Source organism: Camelus ferus, chromosome 23 (assembly GCF_009834535.1).
Source record: "Camelus ferus isolate YT-003-E chromosome 23, BCGSAC_Cfer_1.0, whole genome shotgun sequence".
Taxonomy (NCBI): domain Eukaryota; kingdom Metazoa; phylum Chordata; class Mammalia; order Artiodactyla; family Camelidae; genus Camelus; species Camelus ferus.
In genome coordinates this window covers 16,413,705-16,440,312 of record NC_045718.1, presented here as the reverse complement: position 1 = coordinate 16,440,312, position 26,608 = coordinate 16,413,705, and the positions used below count along the sequence as shown (strand labels likewise).

General features: G+C 42.3%; 2 protein-coding genes across 13 annotated transcripts in view; one reads left to right on the top strand and one right to left on the bottom strand.

Moving 5' to 3' along the window:
• SRGAP2 (SLIT-ROBO Rho GTPase activating protein 2) overlaps positions 1-13,927 on the bottom strand; it is a 233,413-nt gene extending 219,486 nt beyond the window's left edge. For all 9 annotated transcript variants that reach the window (XM_014557240.2, XM_032467041.1, XM_032467042.1 and 6 more), the window contains exons 1-2: positions 13,774-13,927; positions 11,380-11,988 (exon numbers count right to left, since the gene is read on the bottom strand). In XM_014557240.2, the coding sequence (XP_014412726.1) occupies positions 11,380-11,446 (67 nt within the window). In that variant the 5' untranslated portion in view covers positions 11,447-11,988; positions 13,774-13,927. The remainder of the gene's footprint in view (positions 1-11,379; positions 11,989-13,773) is intronic.
• Positions 12,275-25,370, top strand: FAM72A (family with sequence similarity 72 member A). 4 transcript variants are annotated; one of them, XM_032467050.1, is made up of 5 exons: positions 12,275-13,535; positions 14,035-14,066; positions 17,813-17,890; positions 20,623-20,747; positions 24,192-25,370. In XM_032467050.1, exons 1-5 carry the CDS (start codon positions 13,416-13,418, stop codon positions 24,284-24,286), a joined length of 450 nt encoding a protein of 149 aa, XP_032322941.1. In that variant the 5' UTR covers positions 12,275-13,415; the 3' UTR covers positions 24,287-25,370. The 4 variants fall into 4 exon arrangements, with proteins under 4 accessions (XP_032322941.1, XP_032322940.1, XP_006182336.1 ...); XM_032467049.1 differs by lacking the exons at positions 12,275-13,535; positions 14,035-14,066 and adding an exon at positions 14,513-14,909; XM_006182274.3 differs by lacking the exons at positions 12,275-13,535; positions 14,035-14,066 and adding an exon at positions 14,773-15,537.
• Positions 25,371-26,608: the final 1,238 nt, after the last annotated feature.

Here is a 26,608-nt window from a genome sequence, read left to right as displayed (position 1 = left end):
TACTCCAAGGACGTCTGAAACAAAAAGCCTATTAACGTCATTTAAAGATGAAACCTTAGCCCAGAAGTAGGAGAGATGAGTAGAAGGAAGCTATGGTATCCACTCTGTGGTTTCTAGCCTTCCCTCAGGACAGTAATCAACATGTAAACTCTGTGTCAACTCATTTTATGATAACCATTTTGGGGTAATAGTCCTAAAAATGATGAAGCAAGGAACTAGTAATCCATCTTTCCAGCTGAAAATCCCAACAAATTGTCCAACATTACGTAGCTAGTCTTCCACTGCCCTACAGCCCTCCCTTCCTCCCTGTGAGTGATATTTTGTAAATGCTGTAATGATAAAAATATGAGCTGTCACTATTATTAATAGTACTCATTTTAAAGCAACAGACTGTTACTTAGCCTATTCATTAGGTGAAAAGAAAACAAACATAAACGTGGAAACACTTCAACTCCAAGCATCTCCAGTATTACAGCATCTCTCATCACAATCCACAAAGAAATCCCTTAGCTGACAAAGGGCCCAACATGTGGAGGGGGTATAAGAGGCAAGAGGCCATCCTACATCCTGGGAGAGCCTGAAGTCACTTACCCCACGGCCCAGATGTCTAGATTAACCCTACCCAGATCCACATCCACAACCCCCCACCCCCAGTTTGTCCCAGCCCAGATGTCAGGGATTAAAAGCCTCCCACTGCCTTATTTCTTTCATTTTAATTAAAGACAATCACCCAACTCCCTTTTTCTTTTAAATTCAAGTTCTGCACACAACATATATGTCTCTAATACCAAGAGTTACACAAGTTCCATCTCTGGCCCACCACCAACATGGATGAGGAAAACCATATACACCAGTAAAGGGAGAGAATTTTTTCATTCTGTGAGTCTCTGAGCTTACTGGAAGTCCCAGCTTTAATATATTTATCCTGATTAAAGCATTTATTGTCCCTAGTAATCCAGGCACAAGTCCACGTCTAGGCCCATCAAGTAACTATCCCTGCCCTCAATTTCTTCAGCTGTGAGGCACATTTTCCTATCAAATAATGATACATAACCAAGCATCACTTCAATGGTTCTCCTGGCCAGCCGCCACTGTGCCCCGACTGGGGTCCACCCTCTGTATGTGTACAACAGCCTGATAAGCCCTGGGACTGGGGAGAGTGTCATTCAGAGAATACAGTGGGTTTTGTACTTAGAAATGAGGCTGCTTAATAAGGACAAAATTGTCATTTTCAGTATCTTAAATAAGCAAGACTCATAAACCATGAAAGCTGGGGAAGACCTTAGAAATTTTCTAATTTAACCCCTAATTTCCTAGATGAGAAAAACCAAGGTGTAGGCAGAACAAGTATACTAGGAAGACATTTGGAACTTTGTGCATCAAGAAGTGATAACAATCAACTAAATGTGTACAGCGTTTCATAGTTTCAAAGGCATTTGAAGTGAATTCTTTCATGGGAGCCTCACGATAGTGGCAAGTCAGCCTGGGTTCACACTCTGCCATCATCACTTACAAGCTGTGTCCTTTGGAGTAAGTTATATAACCTCCCTGTGCCTCATCTGTCAATTGAGAATAATAATAGTAGTTACCTTATAGGGCTGTTGGGAGATTTCATGAGTTAAGACTACGCGTAAAGCACTTAAAATACAGTTTAGACATAGGAAGCACTCAATAAATGCTAACCATCATCATTATCATCATTAACCAGCACCAAGAATTGCTGTCCCCATTTTACAGATGAGGCAACTAGAGACTTTCAGACCTGAGATGAGTTACCTCCCAAAATCACAGTAGTAAATGACAAAGCCAAACTAGAACCTGAGCTTTCTGCCTCCAGATCCAGCACGCGTTCCTCTAGAATCATGCTGCCTCTGTAGAACCCTGTAGTTCAATTTTTATGGCCCCAAAGAAAGATTGGTCCAAAATAAGCACCTCAGCCAAGATGTTTCCCCAAAGAGCAGTTTACTCATCTGACAAGATCTGGTCCAATTACCCCCACCATCCCCTACTCCCACCAAAATAAATAAACACAAGAAAGAGACTAGTGGGGGAAAGGATCAGATCTCCAAGGGGTTTCAGTGTTTGGAGAAATTGTTGCCAACTCTTCAGAAACAGGATGTATTTCTTAAAGCTCCTGGTGTATCATGTCTTGGCCAGCTCATGCTCTTGGGTCCTTTTGTTTTCTGTGCTTTGTCTTCCTGTGGAGCCCATGGCTGGTGAGGTCACCTTCTCCAGGGAGAGCACTCAGACCCTGCCCATCACACTATGATTCAAAATGCAGAATCTGGGCTCAGACAGCCAAGACAAGGTCCCAACTTTCATGATGCCTTTTGGGTCACCTGGCCACTGATTAGTGCATTTTTACAAGAAAAGGTTATTTTGGGTCACCTGGCCACTGATTAATGCATTTTTACAAGAAAAGGTTGAAAAAAAAAAAAAAAGACTCAGCCTTCTCCCTAACAGATGGCATCCTAAAATACCCACAGAAATGGAAGAAGTGCACTTCCCAGCTGCTTTCCCTCCCTCATGAATATATTTCAATATATACGGAACCATTCATTCACAACGTATAAATAAAGTCAAGGCTACTTAATACCAAATGACTTGAAAAACCAGAGGGGAGAGTTTTTCTGTTTGTCCCTTTGGACCATTCTTGCCCTTTTCACCACAGATCATGCAGCTGCTTTTAATGAGGCAACAGCTCCCTCCAAACCCATGCTTCAAAAAATTATCAGAGCAGCTCCTCTTCCAAGTCAATTCTGTTCTTAATTCCTGGTTAAAGTAGACCTAAACTTTCTCAATTTCAGTCTCGGAATATCTGCTTTAAGTGATGAATAATCCTGGACAAATGTAGAATATATTTTGCTTCCATTACAGAAAAGCTTCCTTTGGTTTTAAACTCTTTGTTTTAAATTTCAGAGTTAATATTTTCCAAAGTTTCCAAGGAAAGAGAAAAGATTGAAGGATTCAAGTATAGAATGATTCTAAAGAGCACAGTGGGGGTAGTAAATAAGGAAAAATTTACCCCATTGGGGAGCTTTCACAGTGTTACATAGTTCACAGTTGTGCTTGTATAATGATAACATTCACAATGCTTGATCTACTTTGAATTTCAAATAACATTGACATAAGGAGAAGTCTTGTGCCTGGAGTATGGGGAGAAATGCAAAAGCAAGGCATCGTGGCAGTGTCACATTCAACCTCAACTCAGGAAAGGTTCACATTTGATGTACAAGCATTTTAGTGCTTACTATCTGCCTAGAAGCTGGATGCATGAAAACAAATAAAAGACAATTCTGTGTGGTGTAAAGGAAGAGGTTACAATGTAATATGATGAGTGCAATAGACAAGTAAACACAAAGACACTGCTGAGGAGATGCTAAAGGTGCTGTTGATTAACCCTGGGCAGAGATGCTGAGGAATCCTGCTTGGGATCCTGCACAGGGTCACTACCCAGAGAGTAGGAATAAGCAGGGAAGACTTCCTGGAGGTGGTGACATCTGAGCTGAGCACAAAGAATGAAATAACATAACATGGTAAGGAAATGAGAGGCAGTTTACCTTTCTGGTGGGATAATACATGAGCAAGGTAAGTGACAAGTGATGGATGTAAACCATCATTTACACTATGACCTTAGCCAAACAGTAAGTTTCTTTTTTAAAAAAATCACTTTGGTGGTATTGTGCAAGATATATTGTCAAGATCAAATTAAGAAACTATTTCTAAAAAAATTATTTGTAGTAGTCCAGGTTATTCATTTATGTATTCATCATTATAGCTAGTATATATTTACTAAGAGCCACCATTTAGGCTATAATACCATTTTAGATATGTTTCCTATCTGAAGGGACCCCCATAATAAAAGCTACTTATTTAGCAGTTAGTATTTGCCGTACACTGAACTAGCAATTTACACACATTTGCAATAAACCAGCAAAGTAGGCTTGGAAGAGAAGTTGAGTCACCTGAGCAAAGCCATAGAACACAGAAGTGATGCTACAAGAATCCCACTAAGGACTACTTCCAAAGCCTATGTGCTTTGTATTGCATACAGCCTCAAAACATTCCTACCAAAAGTCTAGGAGAAAAGAGAAGACTGAAAGACAAATATTTAAAACCTAAGACAGGACAAGATCCATGCCATGGCGCTATGTGAATAAACAAAAGCAATGAGTCATTTCTGGTCAGTGTGACCACGGAAGGCACCCCAGAGAAGCTGGGCTTTACTAGAAGGGTGAATTTCAGTAGGTGGAGATGTGGGGCTAGGCAGGGACAAAGAGGTAGTTCATGAACAGCGTTCAGAACTCGGACTCTGGACCATGGCCAAAAGTTCTAATTCCTGTTCCATCATTCACCAACTGCAGCCGCTTGGTGAGTCGCTGAATCTCCTACACCTCAACTTCTTCAGCAGCAAAATAGGATAATAACAATATATTCCTCCTAGAATTGGTGTAAGGATTATGACATAATCTCTGTAGAGTGTTGAGCAGAATATCTAGTACATGAAGCCCCAAACAAACAGCAAAATGTTAGCTAATAGTACATGCCATCTAAAGAATGGCAAATAGTCCAGATAGGCCTCCAGTCCTCTTAAAGTAAAATGAAAAAGAACGGTTGAAATGACAGGTTGCAGCCAGATTGAGGACCAAGTAATGCTCATCTTGGAAATGTGGTCTGTATCCAACAGGCAACAGGGACTCAATCATTTGAGGAAAGAAGCCATGCTCCTAACAGTCTGTGCAGAACTCCCACGGGAGCCCCCAGCCCCTCCCCTTGGCATCTGGCTCACTTGTGACCCCTTCAGAAGAGGCGTGAGGCCCAGCGGACTGATTCCACTCTCCAACTTGTAACACGTGCAAGGTTTTTTTCTTTTCTCTCTTCCCCTATCCTGTACCCTCCCCTCCTAAACAGAGTAATGGCTGAGACACAATGATTAGCCCAACTTCGCTGGGAGATTGTCCTTATTCACCAACGGAAATAAATTTTCCCATCTGGGTGGCTTGGATCATTATTTATTTCTTTTTAAAACTTGGTAATATCCAGCTTTTACTTATTTTTTAGCTGTTATCATTTCTTTTTTTTTAAATATTTTATTTGTTAATTATTTTATCATTTTATTTTGGCAGGGGGCAGGTAATTAAGTTTATTTTTGGAGGAGGTACTGGGAATTGAACCCAGGACCTTGTGCATGCTAAGCATGTGCTCTACCACTTGAGCTATACCCGCCCCCTGATATCATTTCTATAATGCAATATTGTATTACATTATATTATTATATTATTCATTTATTAACACATTATGATGAAAAAACTTTTGGTGGTGATGGTTTTGTTCACTTATCTTGATTATGATGGTTTCATAGGTATATATGTCAGAACCTATCAAATGTTTAAAGGACATCTTAAACACATGCAATTTATTGTACGTTAATTAAACTCCTATAAAGCTGTTAAAATACAATAAAAGTTGAGTCATTTGTGCAATTATTAAAAGGTTTAAAATTATTATTAATATATAATGCTATAGTATGAACATACATATTTATAATATATATTTATAATACGAAAATATGAATTATATTTAAATTTTAACTCTAAAAAATTTTATTAGGATAGTGATTATACAGAAATGTATATATAGGCCTGTTAAACTTTGGTGCAGAGGGCTTTTTTTTTTCAGTTTTCAGTTTTATTAGGTAAAATAATAGCAGAGGACATTTTTTTAAAAATTGGAATATACCTATGTTCCTAGCAGCATTATTTGCAACAACCAAAAGCTTGAAGCAACCCAAGTGCCCATGGAATGGATGAATGGATAAACAAAATGTGGTTTATACATACAATGTCCTTAAAAAGGAAGGAAATTCTGACATATGCTACAACATGGATTAACCTTTAAGACATTATGCTAAGTGAAATAAGCCAGTCACAAAAGGACAAATACTGTATGAGTTCACTTATATGAGGTACCTAGAGTTGTCAAATGAGGGGTGGGAGGAGTCACTGCTTAATGGGTACAGAATTTCAACTCTGCAAAATGAAGAGTTCTGTGGACAGATGCTGGCGATTGTAATTCAACAATGTGAATGTACTTAATGCCACTGAACTGCACACTTAAGAATGATGATGATGGTGAGTTTTATGTTATGTGTCTTTTACCATAATTAAAGAGAGAGATGAGAGGTCCTACACATTATTGTAAAATCAGTACAGGTGTTACTTTGTAATTTCTAAAAATATTTTTAAGTTCTCACATTATTTATTTTTATAGCGAACAACTTCAAAGATAACTTGCTCAGATTCCCCTAAAGGCCAGTTCTGTAGCTAACACCAGTTAGAACTACTCACTTGCATTTCATTACCAGTAGAAATCTAAATATCAACTTCTTTTCCCTGCAACATGACATCACATTTTCCTAACAAAGAGGTCTAGGGTCTAATGTAAACACGACTCCCATGAAGAAAACCTCTCTTCTGGAAGGAGAACTCTACAGGTGCCACTGGCAGCCCACATTTATCTAGAGTGAACAGCGGGAGTTTATGCGTCAGGGGCTGGGCACCTGCTGATTTTAAAAGGGTGTGGACCCTACATACCAGCGCCAGGTCAGACTCTGTAAACTTCAGAGATGTGATCAGGGCTTGTCCAGGCTTTCAACCTGTGTGGTGCATGATGATGTGGCCAAAACTACCAGATGGGCTTCTCCAAAGGAAACTTGTTCCCATTCCCCAAGAGGATGCCTGAAACTGGAAAAGCTAAGGACTCCGCCCAGTTTCTAACCATTGCTGCTTTGCACAGTACACAGCATCTCCAGCTCCCTGCCCACCACCTTCCTCCAGGGCCTTTTAACTCTGAGATACAGAGTTACAGTACTTGAATTTTTCCAGGAGCTTCATTTTCTTCCAGGAGCTCATAGTACTGCAGAGTCCTATTTTCCCCAAGCAAGGGAAGAGGTGCCTTCAATCATCTCACGGGAAGATGATAGCATCTGTTTAGGGATTCCAACGAGATGTTTTACTGCAGCTTTTCACAAACTGATTATATTTAAAGCTCCCTTGAGGAATGGGGGCTGGGAGGAAACAAGCTTCAGAGAAGACCTTTGTTGGCAGGAATGAAGAACCGCTCACACCTCCCTGGGGGAGCAAGCTTGTTTAAATACCAGCAATCCGCATTCCCAAGTGCATGTGCACACACAATATGTCTAGAGTTTTAAATTTCATCTCTTGCTCTGAAAGGGTCCTGAATGGGTTAAACTGTTCCAGGCAAAAGCCTGAGGCTTTTCTATCAAAATGCTCCAGATGGAAATTACAAAATTTCACTTCTCAGCTCTGTGGTGCACACACACTGTTCTTCTAAGACATTAAAAAAAAAAAAAAAAAAAAAAAGACAAGACCCCTAATGTTCTGAAGAAAGAGAATTTGACGGCTCAGTACACAGTGCCACTCTGTTTCAGATGATTCCTCCTGGAATATTTGCATTAACTGTCGATCTCAAGTTTTCTGGGGGACTGGAAAAATTCAAGGTATGGAGAGGGTCTAGGAAAGGGAGCTTTGAACAAGGCCAGGACAATGGCTGGGAAGGTCTGCCATGAATGGGAACTCACCGAGATAACCACCCAGATTATCACCTCCTGCAACCATGCCCTGCACCTTACCACCTTTCGCTGCTCCAATCCCAAAAGATGCTAACAGGCTAGGGGCCAAAAGGTCTCAGGTATGACCATGAATCTGACCTTGAATCTGTCAAGAATTTCTGGAGATTAATGCATATGAAGCGCTTTGTAAATTGAAAAGAGCCACGTACAAGTACTAAGAATATTATTGCTTCGAGTCAGAGATTGAAAGGCATGAACTTTCAAAGGAATCTGAACACCCACAAACCAGAAACAATGATGGTTTTTAAGAAGGCGGCTCCAAGGCAGGCTGACTGAGGAGGCACGCCCCTCCTAAAACCACACTGGGGTAGGGTTGGGACTGCAGTCTCAGAAGTCCTTCAGGGCACACGCACACAGGTGCTTTAAAGGAAGCCAAAAACCCCAGGATAGACAGGGTCCCCCGAAGTCCATTTCGAGTCCCCTTGATTCAAAACATTCTGACTCTGCAAGCAAGACCCAGGACTCTGGTCAGAGACATACAGAACCCACAAGTGGCCAACAAGTAGACAGTTTACCTGCTCATTTTATGGAAAGGGAAACTGAGGTCTAAAGGGTTTAAGTGACTGACTCAAGAGACCCTTCGCTACTACTGGAGGAACTTAAACTAGAACTCAAGTTTCATTCCGAGACTTGCTTCTTGTCATTATAGCTGGCACTTAGGGAGTGAATAGGAAATGTGGACTTAATGGTCAGCCTAACTCAGTAAGGAGGGCTCACTGACAGAGGAACACACTGCACTATTACTGAGTACTTAAAGTGCCAGATACTGTGCGAAATGGTTTTGATATACTGTCTCCTCGAATCCTCACAGCGACCTTAGGTAATGCATATTATGTTGCCTGTTTTCCAGGTTAGGATACGGAGGCTTGGACAAATCAGCTAACGTAGCCAAGGTGTGAGGCAAGCGAGTGACAGCACTGAGATTTCAGCCTGGACCCCTCTGACTCAAAAACTTGCGCTCTTTACCACCAGACCAAAACAGCAATTTTCTGTTTTATCTTGGCATCTGTAAAACAAGACTGGCACCACCGCGAGTCCCATACAACACATAAAAAGCTGAATGTCATAAATCTGACCAGGAGCCTCCAGCTAGTGGGGGTGCAGAGCCAACCCCGAAGCCAAGTCCTTTGTCTCCAAGTTCTGTGACCTTCCATGGAGAACATGGACTCTAAAATGCAAGCTTCATGAGGGAGGGGACTTTGTCTCGTTCACTGCCACATCACCAGTCCCCAGAACCCATTCATGGCACTCGATAACTAGCTGATGAATGAAGGAATAGCCACTGTTATCTGGCTGTGTGACCTTGGTTGGGAGGGTTTCTTTATTCTCTCTAAGCCTCAGTTTCTCCGTGCAGGGAATAGAGGACGAAGTAATATCCACCTCTAAGTTTGAAGTCAAGATGAAACGGGCCAGTTCTTATAAAGCACTTGGGACAAACTGGAACATAATGAGCACCCAAAATGTAATCTATTCTCATCACTATTACTATTATCCATTGATAGATTTGGGTTTCTTAAGGATTTTTTTTTCCTACTCTGGTCAGATGAGGTTTCATAGTAAATATGAATAGAATAGAACAGAATACAGAATTGGGAGTCAATAACCTGCTTCTCTTTTCAGATCTACCACCACCTAGCTGTGTGACCTTGGACAAGCCTCCTAATTTCTCTGTACTCGCCTGAGCTGTAAACGAGGGACCAAACCATTCAGATCAGTTTCATAAGCATTTACCGGGCGCCTTCTCTGAGTGAGACACCATGCTTGGCCTCCTGTAAAATTCTATGATCCTGAATAGTGTTGATGAAATAATACCAGAGCAAAGAGAAAGAGTCCCCTGCTTGTGGCAAGGTTGAAGAGAAACCCCAAATAGCCAACTGCATTACATCATCTCAGTGAGCAATGTTTGTAAATACACAAAGTGTTTGATTTTTAGACACTTGTGAGAAATCCTTCACCAATAAGGACTCAGCAGACACAGTTCTATTAACACTTATCAGCCCTGAACCTTCCAAAAAATAAACATGGAAAATCACTTTGCACCTCAGTCAAATGGCGTGCTCCTGGAGAGAAATCAGGGAAAGTCAAAGTTATTAACACTCCCTATGGCAACAGTTAAGAATAGGATGTATTTTTAAAAAATGACATATCTGATTAAAACTGCAGGGGGGATTCCAGGAGTAAAATGCAATGCATCTGGAAAGGACACTGTGGCCACTGGCCTATTGTTACAAAAACAGGCCAGGATTATGAATAGTGACAAGAGGCCAAGACCTCAATTATACCTCACAACCACACCTCTCCCAATCCCAGTTCAACTGAAGCTATCCATCAGTCAACTCCCCCATCTCTGTAATAAACCCACCAATATTTGCAGCCAAGTGGATAGACGGTCCCTCAGGGCACCTCCAGCATTGACCAAGCTGATGACATTAAAAAGATCCTGTAGGCACAATGGGGACTTCAAACTACCTTTCAACCTTCCAAGAGATAAGGTAGCTGCCCATTTCAAACTCTACCCCTACCCACACCCCCAGCAATCATTAAGGAAGAAACATGGCCCTTTCCAAGTCCTCTATGATAGGAAGAGGTCTCCTTGCATTGGTGCAGGGAAAGAAGGAGGGCCCCTCCCTCTGTACTCTGAAACAAAGGAAAACCCAAAGCTCCAACCATGTGGTGTAACATTCAAGGCCACCCACCTCTCCCAATCCCCAGCTGAGGTCTCAATGGGCAACAGCCACATGGCTCTTTCTGGACTGGCCAGGAAGGGATGGTGTCTTGCACAACCATATGCTGGGGCTCTTTAACAGGCAGGATCCCCTTCTATGAGAACTGCTGGTTTAAAAAGGCTATCTGGGAGGGGGTTTTGATTCATGTGCCAAGTCAGGCAGTCTACTAGATGTGCCGACAGGTCACTTGCTTTCTCTAGGTCCACATTTTACTTTACCCCTCACATTTTTGCAGAGAAGGAAGTAAGCAGGTATTCGGGAGCAGAGGACAACAGTACAGAAGGGTTAAACAATTATGTCTTCCCATTCTCCAGAATCAGCACCACCCAGCAACATCCCAACTCCATTCAGGTTTAGATGAGGGCGGAGACGGGGTGTGAGTGTCCTTATTCTTTCTGTTCTCTGATCTCTGATTGAATGCAGACAACCAGAGACGACCAGGCAGGTACAAGGTGCACCCAAGGTGTCCACACACTTTCTGTGTCTGATGCCAAAGCAAATGTCATGTTTTGATATAGTGCATCAGAGAAAAACCCCGCCTCTCCCAGGGCTCTCCAAATGGTACACCTTCTTTCTCAAGGTTGCCTTTTTCTGCCTGGACTCTTCGACCTCTGAAATAAATTCCCAAACACCTGTCAGATTTCAGTTGTCCTTCAAGGAAACCTGACCCAGACACCCAGGGGCAAATTGCCGCCTTTCTCTCTCCAAGAACCTCCTGCCCCTCCCCCCACCCTATTTAGCCTGGGGGAAAGGACTGCCAAAATACTGGCCAGCCTTACAGACAAATCTAAAGCCCACTCCGAAAATTCCTTTCCAGAGCCTGTGGTCCCTGGCATGGACAATCCCTCGGAGGCTCAGATCCACCTATGGAAACCACCTCTGGGGTCAGCCTGCCCCCACCTGCTCCACCCGAAGAAATGAACATCCTGCACATCAGGATGGAAATACATGTCTCAGTGGTCCACAGAGCATATGCATTATGCTGTTTTTCAAAGCCCTTACCTTTGACCTGAGTATCGTACTCTGCTATTATCTCCTTATCCTTTTTGAATTTGGCTGGAGACGTCATGTTTTCCTTCTTTCTTCCAAATTCGAATTGTGAATTGATAGATCCACGAAAAAAATTCAACCACCGAAATCAATACCTCCAAGATCGCTTCTCCTGAGGCCAGAAGGGGCCCCCCGCGGTGGTCTCCAGCGCTCCAGGGAGGACTGGCTGCCGGCTGGGCAGGCGGCTACGGCGGGCACATGCAGACGGTGGGCGCTGGGGCCGGGCGCGGCAGCGGTCGGTTCCTGTGCTAGAGCCCGAGCCGCAGCCTCAGCATTAGCCGGGAGAACTGCAGCGCCCGGAGGCTGGCCTGGGGTCTGACATCAACGACACAGGCGGGGAGTGGAAGTCCTTCCGCACAACATGGTGTGGGGGTGCGGGGGTGTGGACGCGCCCAGCTGGGTCCCTGGGAGGGAGTGGGTGCGTATCGGGGTGCCGAGGGAGAGCTGGGCGTGCTTCGCGGTTTTTTGTTGCACAGGCTCGAAGATGCTGCAAATCAAATCCCAAACGGGAGCCGCGGCAGCGCAGACTGGATCGGAAGTCGTTTGCTCCGATTCACTTGCCTGTAAATGCAGGGAAAAGGGGAGGGGGCGATCAGCCCCAGCGCAGATCCTAATCGCTGCGGGGGTGGAGTAAGGGACGTCGTCTCCAGCCTGGCCTGGGCCCATTCATCTCGGCCAAACGCCGGCCACCGGGCCCGCAGAGCCGGGCGCAGCGAGACGGGGAGGAAGGAAGCTCCCTCCGGATTTTAAGGCTGAAAGAAAACACTTTCGAGCAGTCGCCTTCGCGGGCTTCGGGTGGGGACTGCGGCGGGAACACTGGTCTCCGGGCGGGGACTGCGGTACCTTGGCGGCCTCCCCAGCCCCGCCAGCGCTGGGCAGCCGCAGCCGGAGGAAACCCTCCCGGCCCTGCCTCCAACGCGGCCCCCGACCCCCGGTTGGGGCAACTCCCTGGACTTCAAAGGGGATCAAAGCCAGAGAGGGACAAGCTACCAGGGCACAACTTTTCTTCCCCTCCCGTCCCTCCTTCCAGTTGTTTTGTTTTTGGTTACTAGCTTCCCTTGGCAGCAAAATGCTGGTCGTGGGGGGAGGTGTTGGAGGGGGAGATCTGCAGGAAAAAGCCTGCTCGGCACGGGACACATCCAGGAAAACAATGTGGTCGGCAGAAGCAGGAAACGGGTTAGAGGCGAGGGTCGGAGTCGGGAAAACCGGGAAGGCGGGGGGCGGAAGGCAGCCGTCGCCTCTCCCAAGTCAGGGAGCAGAGTGACTTTAAATGCCACCCTCAACTGGTCACCAAGCCCAGAAATTCCAGACACGGCACCCAATCCTAGGCTGAGGTTTGTGGGGAGGTCGGTGAGGGTCGCAGTCCCGACCCCTCGCACCAGGCGGTGCGCGAGGAGACCCCTCTCCGACCCAGGCTCAGGAGGCGGGGGGGAAGCGGGCGGGAGTGCAGATCCCGGCGTTTCGCTCCCGGACGCGCCGCAGCGGCGACCCTCCCTCCTTGGCCGCCCCTTTCCCTTTCCGCGCCGGGAGTCTTCCACTTCCCGCGCCAAGAGAAAGGGCCGCACGGAGGGAAGAACAGGGAGCAAAAGCGGCGTGGTGGTTCAGGCCGGCAGGAAGCGGGGAGGGGGGTGAGAGGTGGGATCCTGAGGCTGAACGGGAGCCGGGGATAAGTGGAACTTCTGCACGCGCTTGATAGGCGGGGAGAGGGCAAGGCGAGGATTACCTTGGGTGTAAGGGGGGAGTTAGGAGACTAACGTGGGCCGCGATGTTACATGGAGCACTAGGATGTTAGCAACTTCGGGGACCCAGATACAGGTCTGGGAGCGGGAGTGCATGAAGAGGAGCCATTCGGGGCGGGCCAGGGGCTGGGACAGGGAATGAGCCCCGGAAGCAGTGCGGAACACCCATTCTTCTGAGTCCAAGGCTGTAACCCGGCTGTCTGCCAGGGCTTGGAGACAGACGAAGAAGGCAGACGATGGTTACCGGTGATGCCAACGACGGTTGCCCAAAGGTGGACCAAGGCTGCTCGTGTGCAGAGGACTTGGGGAGGGGGCTGGGTGCGGACTGCGCGGCGGCATGTGAGCCAAGGCAGAGTCCCAGGCAGTACCGTAAAGGGTGGAGATGCAGTCCTGAGAAGTACTGTGGGCTGTACTGGGAGATTGGGAGTGGGTCGAGGGGTAGGAGGTCTGAGGGGTAGGAGGTCTGAGGGGTTCCGGACAGCAACGCTAAGGCGATGCCGAAAGGAGCATCCGCGCCCTCTCCTTCCCGCCTCTGCCCGGGTTTGTCCAGTCAGGGCTCCAGCCCGGTGGCCGGGGAGAAGAAAGGGGAGAGGGAAGGAGCCTTTACCTGGCTCTGACGCGACGGGTCTCAGGCCCCCGGCTCCGCTTGCCACTCAGAGCTCTCCTCCCCTCTCTTCCCCGCCACCCGCTTCTACGCAGATCGGTCCCCTAGTCCCCTGAGGAGCCTCCGCCAACTCCGCGGGACCCCGCCGGGAGGCAGGACCCACCCCCTTACCAATCACTGACCGTTTTCTATCGACCGATGGAGCCAGTAGCCAATAGGAATAGCTGATCCCGAGAGGACAGGCGTGAGAAGGAGGGGCTGGAGAAACTGGGAGGTGTGACTAGAACTACCGAGGCGTGGTCTCAAAGTAAGCTCCTCCCGGGGTTGCCGAACCCCAAAGCAGAATTGATGGGCAGGATTAAGACAGGACCAACAACCTAACACAAACTCCTAAGAGAAGTCACGACCAATTGGACCTGGGTAGAGAGGAGAGGCGTTGCGGAGAATTTTAGCCAATAGAGAGTGGAGACCGGCTGGGACTGTAGAACGTCTTTCAATAAGAAGCGCGAAGGGCGTGCCTTTCTGCTTTCACTGGGGCGGGAGTAGGATTCGCCCAAACCTCCTGGAGCCGGCCAATGAGATTGGAGGTGGGGGCAAAGTATGGCCAACCAGAAAGCCGAACTGATCTAGGCACCGTTACTTGGGCGGGGCGTACGGTCACCTAGCCACTAGGATCTCGTCAGGGGCAGGTTCCCGAGCCTTCCAATGCGGAACGTGGGCGAACTCTAGTTCTCCCAATCAGTGCGCCGGGCTGGCAATTCAAACTGACAGCCGGTTGGAGAAGCAGAGAGAGCGGAAGAGGGAGCAAAAAACGACTTGTGCGGTGACAGAGACCCCGACGCCAACTGAGCCCCCAAAGCGACTTCTGCCCCACTCCACCAACACCACCGCGCGCTCTGGAGCGGCCGCGAGGGAGAGACTCGAGGGAACCGCGGAGGGCACTGGGGAGAGCTGAGGGGAGGGAGACGCAAGAGGAACGGCGCGAGAGCCCGCATGCTGAGTGAAGCGAGGGGCCGGCGAGCGGGCAGAGAGGAGGAGGCTCGCGGGAGGGCTGAGGAGCGGTTGGGATCGTCCCGGTGGGAAAAGCTGAGGAAATTTCTGAATCCTGGGGAGAGGAGAAAGATTTCCAACGAGGAGGCGTGAGTAGGGCAGCTTAGCCTGAGATCCAAGAGAGAGAAATTGGAGCGCTCCGAGGGAGGGGCTTAAAAGGAAAGCCTTTAGATAATGCGCCTGTACCGGAGAAGCCCAGGGAATTGCAAACGGGGCGGGAGCTAAAGAGTAGAGGATCCTTCTAGACGGGAGAAAGGGAAAACTGTAGAGAAGTTCCCGAGGCACCTTGCGGCTTGCCTCTTCCCCACTTCAAACTCCACTCCCTTCCCCGAAAGTTAAAGGGAAAGCCAAGTTTGCTGCTTCTCCCCTCTTCCCCCCTCAATAAATATTACTTTTACTCTCGCAGGGGAAAACAGAAAAGAGCTCCTTTCCTTCGCAATTTTAGGGCTTAGAGAAGTTCGAGGCCTCGCAATTTAATTTTTTGGCCTCGGGGAATCAAACTAGGAAGGGTATTGCTCTTGTTTTCCATTTTCAAAATCCCACACCTCATCCTTGCCGGGACGCCATGTCTACTAGCAGCTGTAGTTTCAAGGACCGGCGCGTGTCCATCCTGTGTTGCAAATTCTGTAAACAAGTGCTCAGCTCTAGGGGAATGAAGGCTGTTTTGCTGGCTGACACTGAAATAGACCTTTTCTCCACAGACATCCCTCCTACCAAGTAAGTCATACTAGTGGCGGGCAACGGTAGCCTTTAACTAAATGGGAAAACTGTATGGCTTGGACCCCTGAGAGTCAACAGGGAGGTTATCATTTTGGTGTTCCAGCCACTCCCAACAGTCTGATGATCCCTTTGGAGTTTGACTAAGGGGGCAGACTGTCTGGACTAAGTCTGTGGTTTAGCCAGAGTGGTCAGTCCTGATGTAATGTTTCTAGTTCAATTATAGTCATGTGGTCCCGTAAGTTGGATCCCTGGCGCTGTGCCCTGCCCAACCATCCTCTCACTGGATCAAGTCCATGACCGAGACTCTAGGTAATTCAGGCAAGACTTTCTGTACTGTTGAGAGGAGAGGTCACTTAAGGTTTTCATTTTTACGCATAAAGTTTTACATCAAAAAACATTCCCTAGTTTTTTAGCATTATTTGCTATTGACATGGTGCATCAGATCCATTGTCCATCTAATTCTGTATTATTTTCTTATAATCTCCCTCTCTTCCTCTCTCTCTCTGTTTCTGAATGAGAGAAACTTATATAGATGAAATAGAGACTTAGCCCTAAAACAATCTTGTCTCCCCTAAAGCCTATTTTAGATATTATGCATTCGTTTGCATACTTAAATCCTTTTTAAATTCTGTTTTCAGTCACTGCCCACTTTTGGGTGTAAAGTCCTTAAGAATTTGCTTCCTATTTGAAAAAATAGCCATTTTATTTGACTGAAATATACCTTTTTCTAGCTCTAAGAGGTACTTCCTCTTTCTGTGGTCAACATATATGTGCCCTTACATGGTTTTCAAGATTTTGCTCTTTATTGAAAATTTATCATTAAAGTGAAAGAGTGGTTTTCCAAAATATACATGGACAGCTATTCTTTGGACACAGAGCCAAAGAAGGCAGGCTAATAATCAGAATATTTTAAAATGAATTTCATGATAATAATAGAAACTTTAAATTTTTTAAAATACACTCAAAGCTGTGAACTCTTCCTCCCTTGAAATCTTAACTATGTTGGTTTAAGTGTAGTCATGCCAAATGGCAAAGCCTAAGGCCCTCATTTATGGCAATGATAAATGAGTTATTATTTTAAGTACCTCTGCACATGGGTATGTCACAAAAAGAAGCACTAGACAATAAGTCTAGAACCTACTGTTGCAAATGTTCTATGATTTGTGGTCCAGTGCTTTTTCTTTCTAGTAGCACATACAAAAATTTTAAGTATTAACCCATTCATCTTTGCAATAGCTGTGGTAAGTATAAGATAGTCATAAGCAGAGTTCAGGTATGTGAATTGTTAAAGTTTAAACCAGAGTCTGGAATGCAATCAGGTCTTTCCTCTTGTCTATTCTTCCTTGTAGGGGTTATAATGGTGATGGATTAATGTGCTAAGATGTGTGTGAATCAGTGAACACATAGGATTTTTTTAAATGGAAGTTTTGTCATATTTATAATGAGCTCACAAATATTAACTGACTCCTACAAAATATACTAGTTCACTTATAGTCTCTCTTAGAGTCTGTTTCAGCTCTTTGGGTCTACAAAATTCATGCTAAATCACAAAAGCACATTCTGTGACAAGGATATGGAAAAATTGGAACCCTTGTGCACCGTTGGTGGGAATGTAAAATGGTACCACTGTTATGGAAAATAGCATGGCAGTTCCTCAAAAAAGAGAAAATTGAATTACCATATGATCCAGCAATCCCACTTTGGGGCATATGTACAAAAATTTTAATGCACGATCTAGAAGAAATGTTCGCACACTCATGGTCTTAGCAGCATTATTCACAATAACCAAGAGGTAGAAGCAACCCAAATTCCCATCAACAGATAAATGAATAAACAAAATATGGTATATGCATACAATGAAATATTATTCAGCCTTAAAAAGGAAGGATATCCTGCCTGTCACATGCTACAACACGGATGGGCCTTGAGGGCGTTATGGTAAGTGAAATAAGCCAGTCACAAAAAGACAAATACTGTATGATTCCACAAATCTGTAGTATTTAAAGTAGTCAAATTCATAGAAACAGAAAGTAGAGAGGTGGTTGCCAGAGGCTGGGGGAAGAGGGAAATGGGGAGTTGTTCTTCAATGGATAGAGTTTCAATTTTGCAAGATGAAAAAGGCCTGGAGATTCATTGCATGGAAATGTGCATACACTTAGCACTTATGAACTGTCCACTTAAAAAGGATGAAATTAGTAAATTTTATGTTATGTGTATTTTACAACATTTTTTTAAAGTGCCTTTGACTGCCTCTACACTTTTCCCTCTCCAGTGCAGTGGACTTCATTGGAAGATGCTATTTCACAGAAATCTGCAAATGTAAACTAAAGGATATCGCATGTTTAAAATGGTAATTTGTGACAGTATTCCAAATAACCCTGGGTTTGGGAGATGGATGTTGACACGGAAGCACAGAGAAGGGTTCAGTGGGCTGCATCGAGCACTGGTTATAACCCAGGCAATGAGCCTTTGAAAAACCATTTGTTACTTAGAACTGTTTTTTAAAAGGCTCTTGTGACACTTTACATTTGTATATGATTTTACAATTTTTCAAAGTGCATTAACAAATATCTGCTTTAACTTTCAGAGAAAGGCAATGTAGTTTAGGGGGAAAAAACCACTTTGATTTACAGTCATAAAAATCAGGTTTGAGCCCTGGCCCTACACTTATTCTCTATGTTATCTTGAGTAAACTCCCTAAATCTCTAAACCTATTTCCTTATTTAATTTATGTTTTAAGAAAATAGGCATCTTCTTAAGATAGATAGGTATCTTCTTAATAGAAATTAAAATGTCTTTTGTGTTTACCTTATAGAGTTGTTGTGAAGGTCAAGTGAATTATGACTATTAAGAGGCTTGATAAACTATAAGTTACAATGCAGGTGAAAGCTATTACTATTATCTTTTGAGAGGCAGACAGGCAAGTGTTATTAGTCCTATTTTAGAGAAAAGAAAGTTGAGGTTTTTTACTTAAATGGAGTTTAGATTACAAATTATAATCTTAATTTAAACTAGCAAACTCCTCTTTTGTGGTCATGACTATTTAATTTCTCTCATTCACTCATTCACATTATATATTGAGGTCCTACCACGTGCTAGTCATTGTTATAGGGGCTGGAAATCCAGCAATAAACAAGATAAAGTCACAGGCCTTTGGGCATTATATTCTAGTAGGAGAACAAGCAATCAATCAATAAGATATTTAAATAAATAAGATCTTGAATAGGGTGGAAAGAACTCCAAAGGAAATAATAATAATAAATGATAGAGAATAATAGAAGATGAGAGTGGCTGAGAACTGTTTTAGACAGCATGGTCAGGGAAGCCTTCTCATGAAAAGGTAATATTGGATATTCAACAATCCTAAAGGATAAGTTAAGGAGCCAAAGGAAGAATGTTCTAGGCAGAGGGAACAGCAAGGGCAGAAAACCCAAGGCAGGAAGAACATGTCCAAGGAATAAAAGATGATGGCCAGTGTGGCTGAGACATTGTGAGTATCGGGCAAGAGTAGTGTGAGTAGATTAAAGATGCAGGCAGAAACCCAGAGAATCCAGTGCAGCGCTGTCCAATAGAAACGTGCAAGCCACAGAAATAATTCAAATATTTCTAGTAACCACCTTTTACAAAGTAAAAAGAAACAGGTGAAATTAATTTTAATTGTATATTTTATTTAATCTAATATATCCCCAAATATTACCATTTCAACATGTAACCACCAAAAAATTCATTAATGAAATATTTTACATTCTATTTTTTAATCTTAGGCTTTGAAATCTAGTGTATTTTTTTATACTTCCAGCACATTTCAATTCAGGCTGGCCAGATTTCAAGTGCTCAATAGCCACGTTTTAGACAGCACAGACCTTGGTACAAAGGATTTTGGGGCTTTCATTTTTGGCCAATGGGAAACCATTGAAGGGGTTTCAACAAGGGAGCAAAATGATCTGATGTGTCCCTACTAGAATGTTAGTTCCATAAAAACTTTGTTCACTGCTATATTCCTAGCAGCTAGAATGGTACCTGGCACATAGTAGATGCTCTGTAAACATTAGTTGAATGAGTGAATGAATGAATGAATGAATATGGGTGGTAATTAAAGCTGTAGGATTTACTCTTGCAATATAGTCTTATGAATAACTGCCAGTCCTAATCTAAGAACAACTTTTGCTTTCATTTATTTGCCTTTCAAGCAGATTATGATTAGAAGACATGTTTTAGGTGGGCTGGTACCTTTTATAGTATTTTTTTGTAGAACTTTCACAAAAATGACTGACTCTCACATTTCATAGGGTAGGAACAAGCTATTATAATAAGAATTTTTACAATTCAAAGTTTAAGCATTTCATGTTGTTATTAAAAAAAAAAAAACCTACTAGCTAAAATATTCCCTGTATATTCACTCTATATAATAGTGACCAGATTTGGGGCGGGGGAGAAGGAAATCTGTGGAAGAATGAGGTATTTCTAATCAGAAGGATAATCCTGAAGACAGTAAAAACTTTTGCAACTTTCTCTAGAAGCTGTGTTTTTGCTTCATTTCTGAATTCCTTCAAAAACACTGAAACTAAAATTAGAGCAGCCAGCTTGTTGGGTTTTCATGGGCCCCTGCTGTCTTCCTTCTCCTCCATCTGTTGAAACAGTTTTTAGGTGCTGGCATAGAACTAGGACATATAAGAACCCAACTTGCCACAGTCCTGGGATGGCAAAAACCTGTTACCCACAGGTCTGAGTTTATTTAATCTATTTTGTCTCTACAGACTGTCAATTTTGAGTGCTTTACGGAACAATCACAATCTTATGGCATGTGGAAGCTAGCTTCTGAAGGGAGAATGCATAAAACAATACTAGCAAAGAGATAGAGAATGTGTTATTACTATTTCACTGAACTTAAAGACTATTTTCTCTCTTGACAGTAGAGCTGTAACCGTTATCAGAATGATTCCCATCCCCAAAATCCCAGCAGTGGAGGTTGTTAGGAGGAACTGAGGTCTTTATGTGGTCTATCTATTCATATTAGTATGTAAAAATGCTTACATGGCCAGATATTACCTTGTGTCTAATAATAATTACTTTCTTTTTTAGTGGGAACATTGTAGGTTATCACGTGATTGTTCCATGTTGTTCCTGCCTCCTTTCCTGCAACAACGGACACTTCTGGATGTTTCACAGCCACGCCGTTTATGGTATTAACAGACTCGACTCTACCGGTAAGAAACAATTGACTTAGACGTTCCTCTAACATTCATCTATCAGTTCTTGAGTGAATTTCTTCATAGATCATTTCAGGATTCCCTCTGAGACCTTCTCACCTGGTTTGGACCCACTAGAGTAAAACGTCAATCTTTTCAATCCCTAACATCTTCTTATAGAGACTATGAGCCAAAATTCATTGCCATTTCTAATTTCATCATGGTATTTGAGAGCCTCAAACTTTGCTGGACTTCTTGGCCTTTTAAAATTAATATTTATAACTGCTCTAAATTGCTGCCTTGATACATATTATGACTCCAGAGAATTGTGGAAGAATTTAAATTTGATAGTTCTGTGTGTGCATGTGTGTATATGCAGAGACGGAAGGAGGGGAGGCTGGGGCTGTGGGGAATTGGGAGGAAGGGGGACTAGGTAACCTCTGTATTTGGTGATGTTGCTTCAGGATAAAAATAGACATTTTGACATCTATGTTAATAAATTATGATCAAATTTTAGTCAAGGGAAATATTTAATACCGATATGTTGTACTGATTATTTTAGTAGGAAAATATACAACCAATTCTTTTTTTTTTTTTTTTTACAACCAATTCTTAAAGGATATTTACATAATACATTTGATATTGTCTGGAGCCTTTCAGTTTTGTTATAGGACACATGTTCTCAGTGTCTAATATCTGCTTGCACATCACACCAAGTTGACTTTTAGTGGGACTTTTTGAGTGGGAACTAAAATTTAAAATTTCTGCCTTTCGTTGACAGAACAAATTTAAAGAACTTGACAATCCAAGTTGGTACTAATAGTCTCAGGTTTTTTAATGTATGTTTTAGTCTTCTTCAGAACTTAAAATATATTCTTTTTTTTTAAAGTATGATTTACCTTCACAGGCTAAGAGATCATGAGTTATAAGCTAGGTTGTCATGGTCTTTAAACCCTCCAATTATGCTTGGGTTTTTATAGACTCTGATTTTTTTTTTTTTTAATCACCTGGCATGGTGGCTCACAACCCATCATTTGGAGGCCTTAATTTAAGACTCTTGTATGTTAAGGAGGCCATTTTTGAGCAAGGACTTATCTGAACTCCCCTAAGTGAGATACAGACTCCTAATTTAGGCCTCCAGTTTTATATCTGTGTTGCTCATAGGACACATTAAAGGAAGTTTCTGCTTTGATACTATTTTTCCTGCTTTAGAGAATTCAAAACACAGGGTGGAGATTTTTCAATTTTGATTTACTTTTTAATATTGGTCAATTTTTCAAAGATAAAAGCCCAGCATTCTTCCATTCACATTGAATCTAATCCATGAGAAACAGATGTATCACAGGATTTCCTTCCTCTCTTCTTAACAGAGAAAGGAAGGTGCTGCTTCTGTCAGATCCAGTCTCTTAGTTTATTTTTTCTCCTTTGAACCAATTGTGCTGGACCACTCGTGTCTCTGGGTATTGACTCCAAGAATATCAAACTTCTCCTTTGTAACCTTAATATTGTGATTTAAAGCAAGATTTTCTAGATGCTTGGTATAAAACAGGTTTTCTTGTGGCACTGGAACTGTCCTTGAATCACTTGAATCAGCATCATCAAAGGAATACGTACACAAGCCTTATAAAATTCTAGAATGTTTAGATTGAAAGGACCACAAGAAGTCTACATTCTAGGTTAGCCTTCACTTGTAGACCTGATTTCCTGAGGCTTTTCTGAGGAGGCTTGGGGAACCTTAGTTCAAATTGCCTGGGACTGGCAAATGCCCTCAAAAGCAAGTTGATTTCAGCTCTCCATTTACCTTTCTGTGTTCTAATTGTCCCTGAGATTTTGGCCCAGTGATTCCTTCCTATCCTGTCATCTCTTCAATGCCGTATTACCAAAAACAGAACATCATTCATTCTTGGGGGAAGAAAGGTGTTTTTTATTGTAAACAACTCAAACGTACAAAAGAATTACAGAAAATAGTATGATAGGCATCAATATGCATCAAATAGTAACCTTTAATAGAAAAAATATGAAAATGAATATATGTATGTATATGCATCACTGGGACATTATGCACATTGTAATTGGCTGTACTTCGATTAAAAAAATGCATCAAATAGATGCTAACTTCTTGCCTGATTAAATCCCATTATCTCAACCAAGAGAGACAGTTGATTGATTGTTTCCACTATTTCAACAATGCAGTAGTTTGCATCCTTGTACATGTCTCCTTGGACACCTGTGCAAAGTGGGCAGTTAGGGGAAAGAATAAATGATGGGCCCTATTTGGGACAGATAGAGTTATTTTTTTTAATTCACACAATGGAATGCCCTACACAAATAAAAAGAAATGAGTTAAATCTATACACATGGACATAGGTAAATCTCCAAAACATAATGTTGAATGAAAAAAGATTAGAACAATACATATAATTCCATACTGTAAAAAATTTAAATACACAAAACATTAATATATCTTGCCTGTAATTACGTACTTTTGTAGTAAAAGCAGTCAAAACATCCATGGTGTACTGGTAGTGGTGGAAACTGGATTCAAACCACATATCCAAACCCCGGCTCATTCCATCCGACCGTGTAGCCACTGTCTCAGTATGTATGGAGTGGATCTCCAGAGCTGCTAAACTCTCCTTGTGCCCACACGGATGACTGGACAGCTTGAAATTTGCCTTCTTGTTGGCTCTCCTAGAGGTCAATTAATAACTTTTTTTTCAGTTTAGTGCTTTCAAATTATAAAACGATACATGCCCAGAATAAACCATCTCATTATCCTCTACCAAATGTGTGGTCTTGTACTATATACCAGTGCTGGATTCTTTAATATGATATCTATCCTTTCACAATGAGGCTTTAGATTTTTATTTTGTTTATTGTACTGACAGCTACAACCTGGTCCTAAAGTTTATAGTTCTACCTTGACAGCCTCTAGCCTAAAACCCACATATATATCAAGGATTACTGTTCATATTATAACTGGCTCCAAAATCTTGCTTTTTTCTTTAACCAGAAGAAAGGCGCCAGCTTTCCAGTGGCTGTGATGAGGAGACTTATTCAGGCCTTTCCCACACACCTCAAAGAGACATTTAATCTAAAAAGATCTTGTGAGGGCTCCATTCTTAAAAATCATTAAAATACATTTGAAAATCATCAGTGTAGAGTGATTACGGCTTAATGTAGCTGGAGGCAGGGTTCGAGTAAATGGACCCCTGAGATCCTTTTGAGTTCCAAGATTCTAGAATTGCTTAAAAGGTTTAAAGAATATCTGTTTTAGAGGTGAGATAATTTTAATATCTAGATACTGATCATTTTATTTGTGGTTCATTCTTTAATGGCTTTTCTCTTAACTGTTAACACTATGGTTTAATATAAGAATGTTAACATATAAGGTTTTAGATATCACGTTCTGAGTTGTAACAGTAGTCAGCACCAAACAATTTTATGATCTTTTGTTTTCAGGTGTAAACTTCCTACTTTGGGGCAACTTGCCAGAAATAGAAGAGAGTACAGATGAAGACACGTTAGAGACCTCAGCCGAGGAGTGTATTAGATGAACAGAATTATGATATATACATATGAAATGTTTAAACTTTTTCCTATTTAAATTATATATTCATGGATCAATTTTTAAATTGTTAGTAAGGATTTGCCAGTGATTTCTTTTTATGGAAAACAAAAATGGGGCATTTGTTGATTTATTTATTTGCTGTCTCAAATTAATTAGCTGAGTTTAATTTGAACCAATGTAGTTCTTTTCTTCTACTTCTACCCTCCTTTCCTCTTCCCTCTGCCTGGCATAGGTATATTCTTAAATTCAGATAGTAGAAGATAGTAGATTCTTTTACATGTGACTCAGCTATCTCCCAATTAGAGAGATTTTTTTCTTACAACTATATGCCAGATGCCATTAATCTTACAGTCCTGAATAAGAGGCAGTTGGTACCCACACATATATCCATGCATATATATGTGTGAAGGTCAGCTGAGAATTAAAGCTTAATAGGGAATTTTTTAAAAAACAGACTGTTAGGTTTCCATAGGTAATGGTTATCATATGTTATATTGGTGATAACTATGTTAATATAGAGCAAGACTTTGTAAATCAGCAAACAGAATAAATTAAAATTTTAAAATGTATGGAGAAATCCTCTTGAGTCCTTAGCATAATGTTAGATAAATGAATTTGTCAGAAAATTATCAACGTATACTGTTTACCAATATTATTTATTTACATTCTCCTAAAGTCATATGGATATTGTGTTATGAAAGCCAGATAAACTAAGCCTCCATCTCTAAGTTATCCCATTCTCTGGGGCTTTCTCTGTAAATAGCAAATTTTGGATGAGTAGTCTCAGTCCCAACCCTTAAATAGAAAAAAATTAAAGAAGTGGTTTGCTTAAGCCATTGTACATTACAAAGAGGGTTTGTTTTGTTTTGTTTGTTTTGTTTTGTTTTGTTTTGGCTGCATTGAGAGCCACACAGGAATAGGAAACCGGGATAATGTTGAGTTCTTGTTGAGTGTATAGCTAAAATCAATGTATTGCCTTAACTAATATCTCAGTTGTAGGCATTTAGTCAATAGTAATACCAACACAGACCAAGTTGCGGTTTTGTAAATAAAGTTTTGTTCTGAATACAGCCTTCCTTTCAGTTTTTTTTTTTTATTATATTCACTTTTCTTACCTAAAAATATAGAGAAAAATATTTATGTACCCATTTTTTCTTACCTAAACACCTAAAAGTACAGAATATAAGAGCTAATATTTATTAATAGTATACCTACCGTGTACACTGTTCTAAATGCTTTACACATTTAATTCACTTATTCCACACAAGGAACCCATGAGAGGTGGGAACAATTATTATTTCGTTTTTACTGATGAGGCAGGTGACACATGGAGGTTAAGTAGCTTGTCTGAGGTCACATAACCAGTCAGAGGTGTGGCCAGATTCAAACTCAGACAGACACAGACTGACTCCAAAGCTCCTGCTCATAATCTTCATGCTGTACCCCCTAAGCACCTTCAGACATGGACCAGCTATGATTTTATTCAGCCAGGATACCTTGTTATGTACCCCAGGTAAGGGCGTCAGTGACTGATGTCAAGGTTGAACAAACTCACACTGGGTCTTAGGATAAAAGTGACCTGTGGGCATTGACAGAATCATTTGCTGTAAACCAAAATAAAAGATAAAAATTAACCAGAAATGTTGTTACGAGTAGTGGCAAACTTTTCCAAAAGTCTTCCACCCTGACCATCAGCACTGACAGCAGGTCACCAAAAGAACCAAAGGGATGAGTGTGGAACAGTTCGGTTTTGGGTGTGGGTTTCTTTCTTTAACCTCTCTTAATAGCTCTGGAACAAGGTAGCATAATGAACAAGATAAAAAATAAATTGATACTACATTATGTACTTCTTTAGCTAACTTGTTCAATTGGAGCAGAAAAGTTTAATGCCAGGGTAGGGAAAGTGGCAAGTTTAGAATTCAACAGGGTTCGTCTGGTTTTCATTCCGCTCGTGCCTTCAAAGGCTACGGTTGACTGAGAGGCTCTTTGAAGAGCAAAACAAGACAGAGATGCTCGGATTGAAGCAAGCCCCAAAGGTGATTCCACTCCAGCTGGAGAGTATTTCAAATTACTCAGCTACCTTTTTGCTAACTGGGTTATGGGGAGGGCAGTTCTAAGTCAAAAATGAATTAATGATGTTTTATCTAGAGACATACATTCATGACATTGTTTTTTCATAAAAGTAAATTGCTTGCTCTCTGGTTAAGTCCAAGAGCAGAGTCATTTATGTGGATTTAGCATACACTTTCCGGTCCTAACATAATTCCCAGGCCTAGAAAATCTATTTATGCTTTGGCCCCCTTCTAAT

Coding starts and splice junctions, on each gene's coding strand:
- FAM72A (XM_032467050.1), top strand. CDS start 13,416: ATGCCAACGACGGTTGCCCAAAGGTGGACCAAGGCTGCTCGTGTGCAG. Junction 13,536..14,034: donor GCAGAGTCCCAGGCAGTACC/GTAAAGGGTGGA, acceptor GAGGGGCTGGAG/AAACTGGGAGGTGTGACTAG. Junction 14,067..17,812: donor GTGACTAGAACTACCGAGGC/GTGGTCTCAAAG, acceptor TTCCCTCTCCAG/TGCAGTGGACTTCATTGGAA.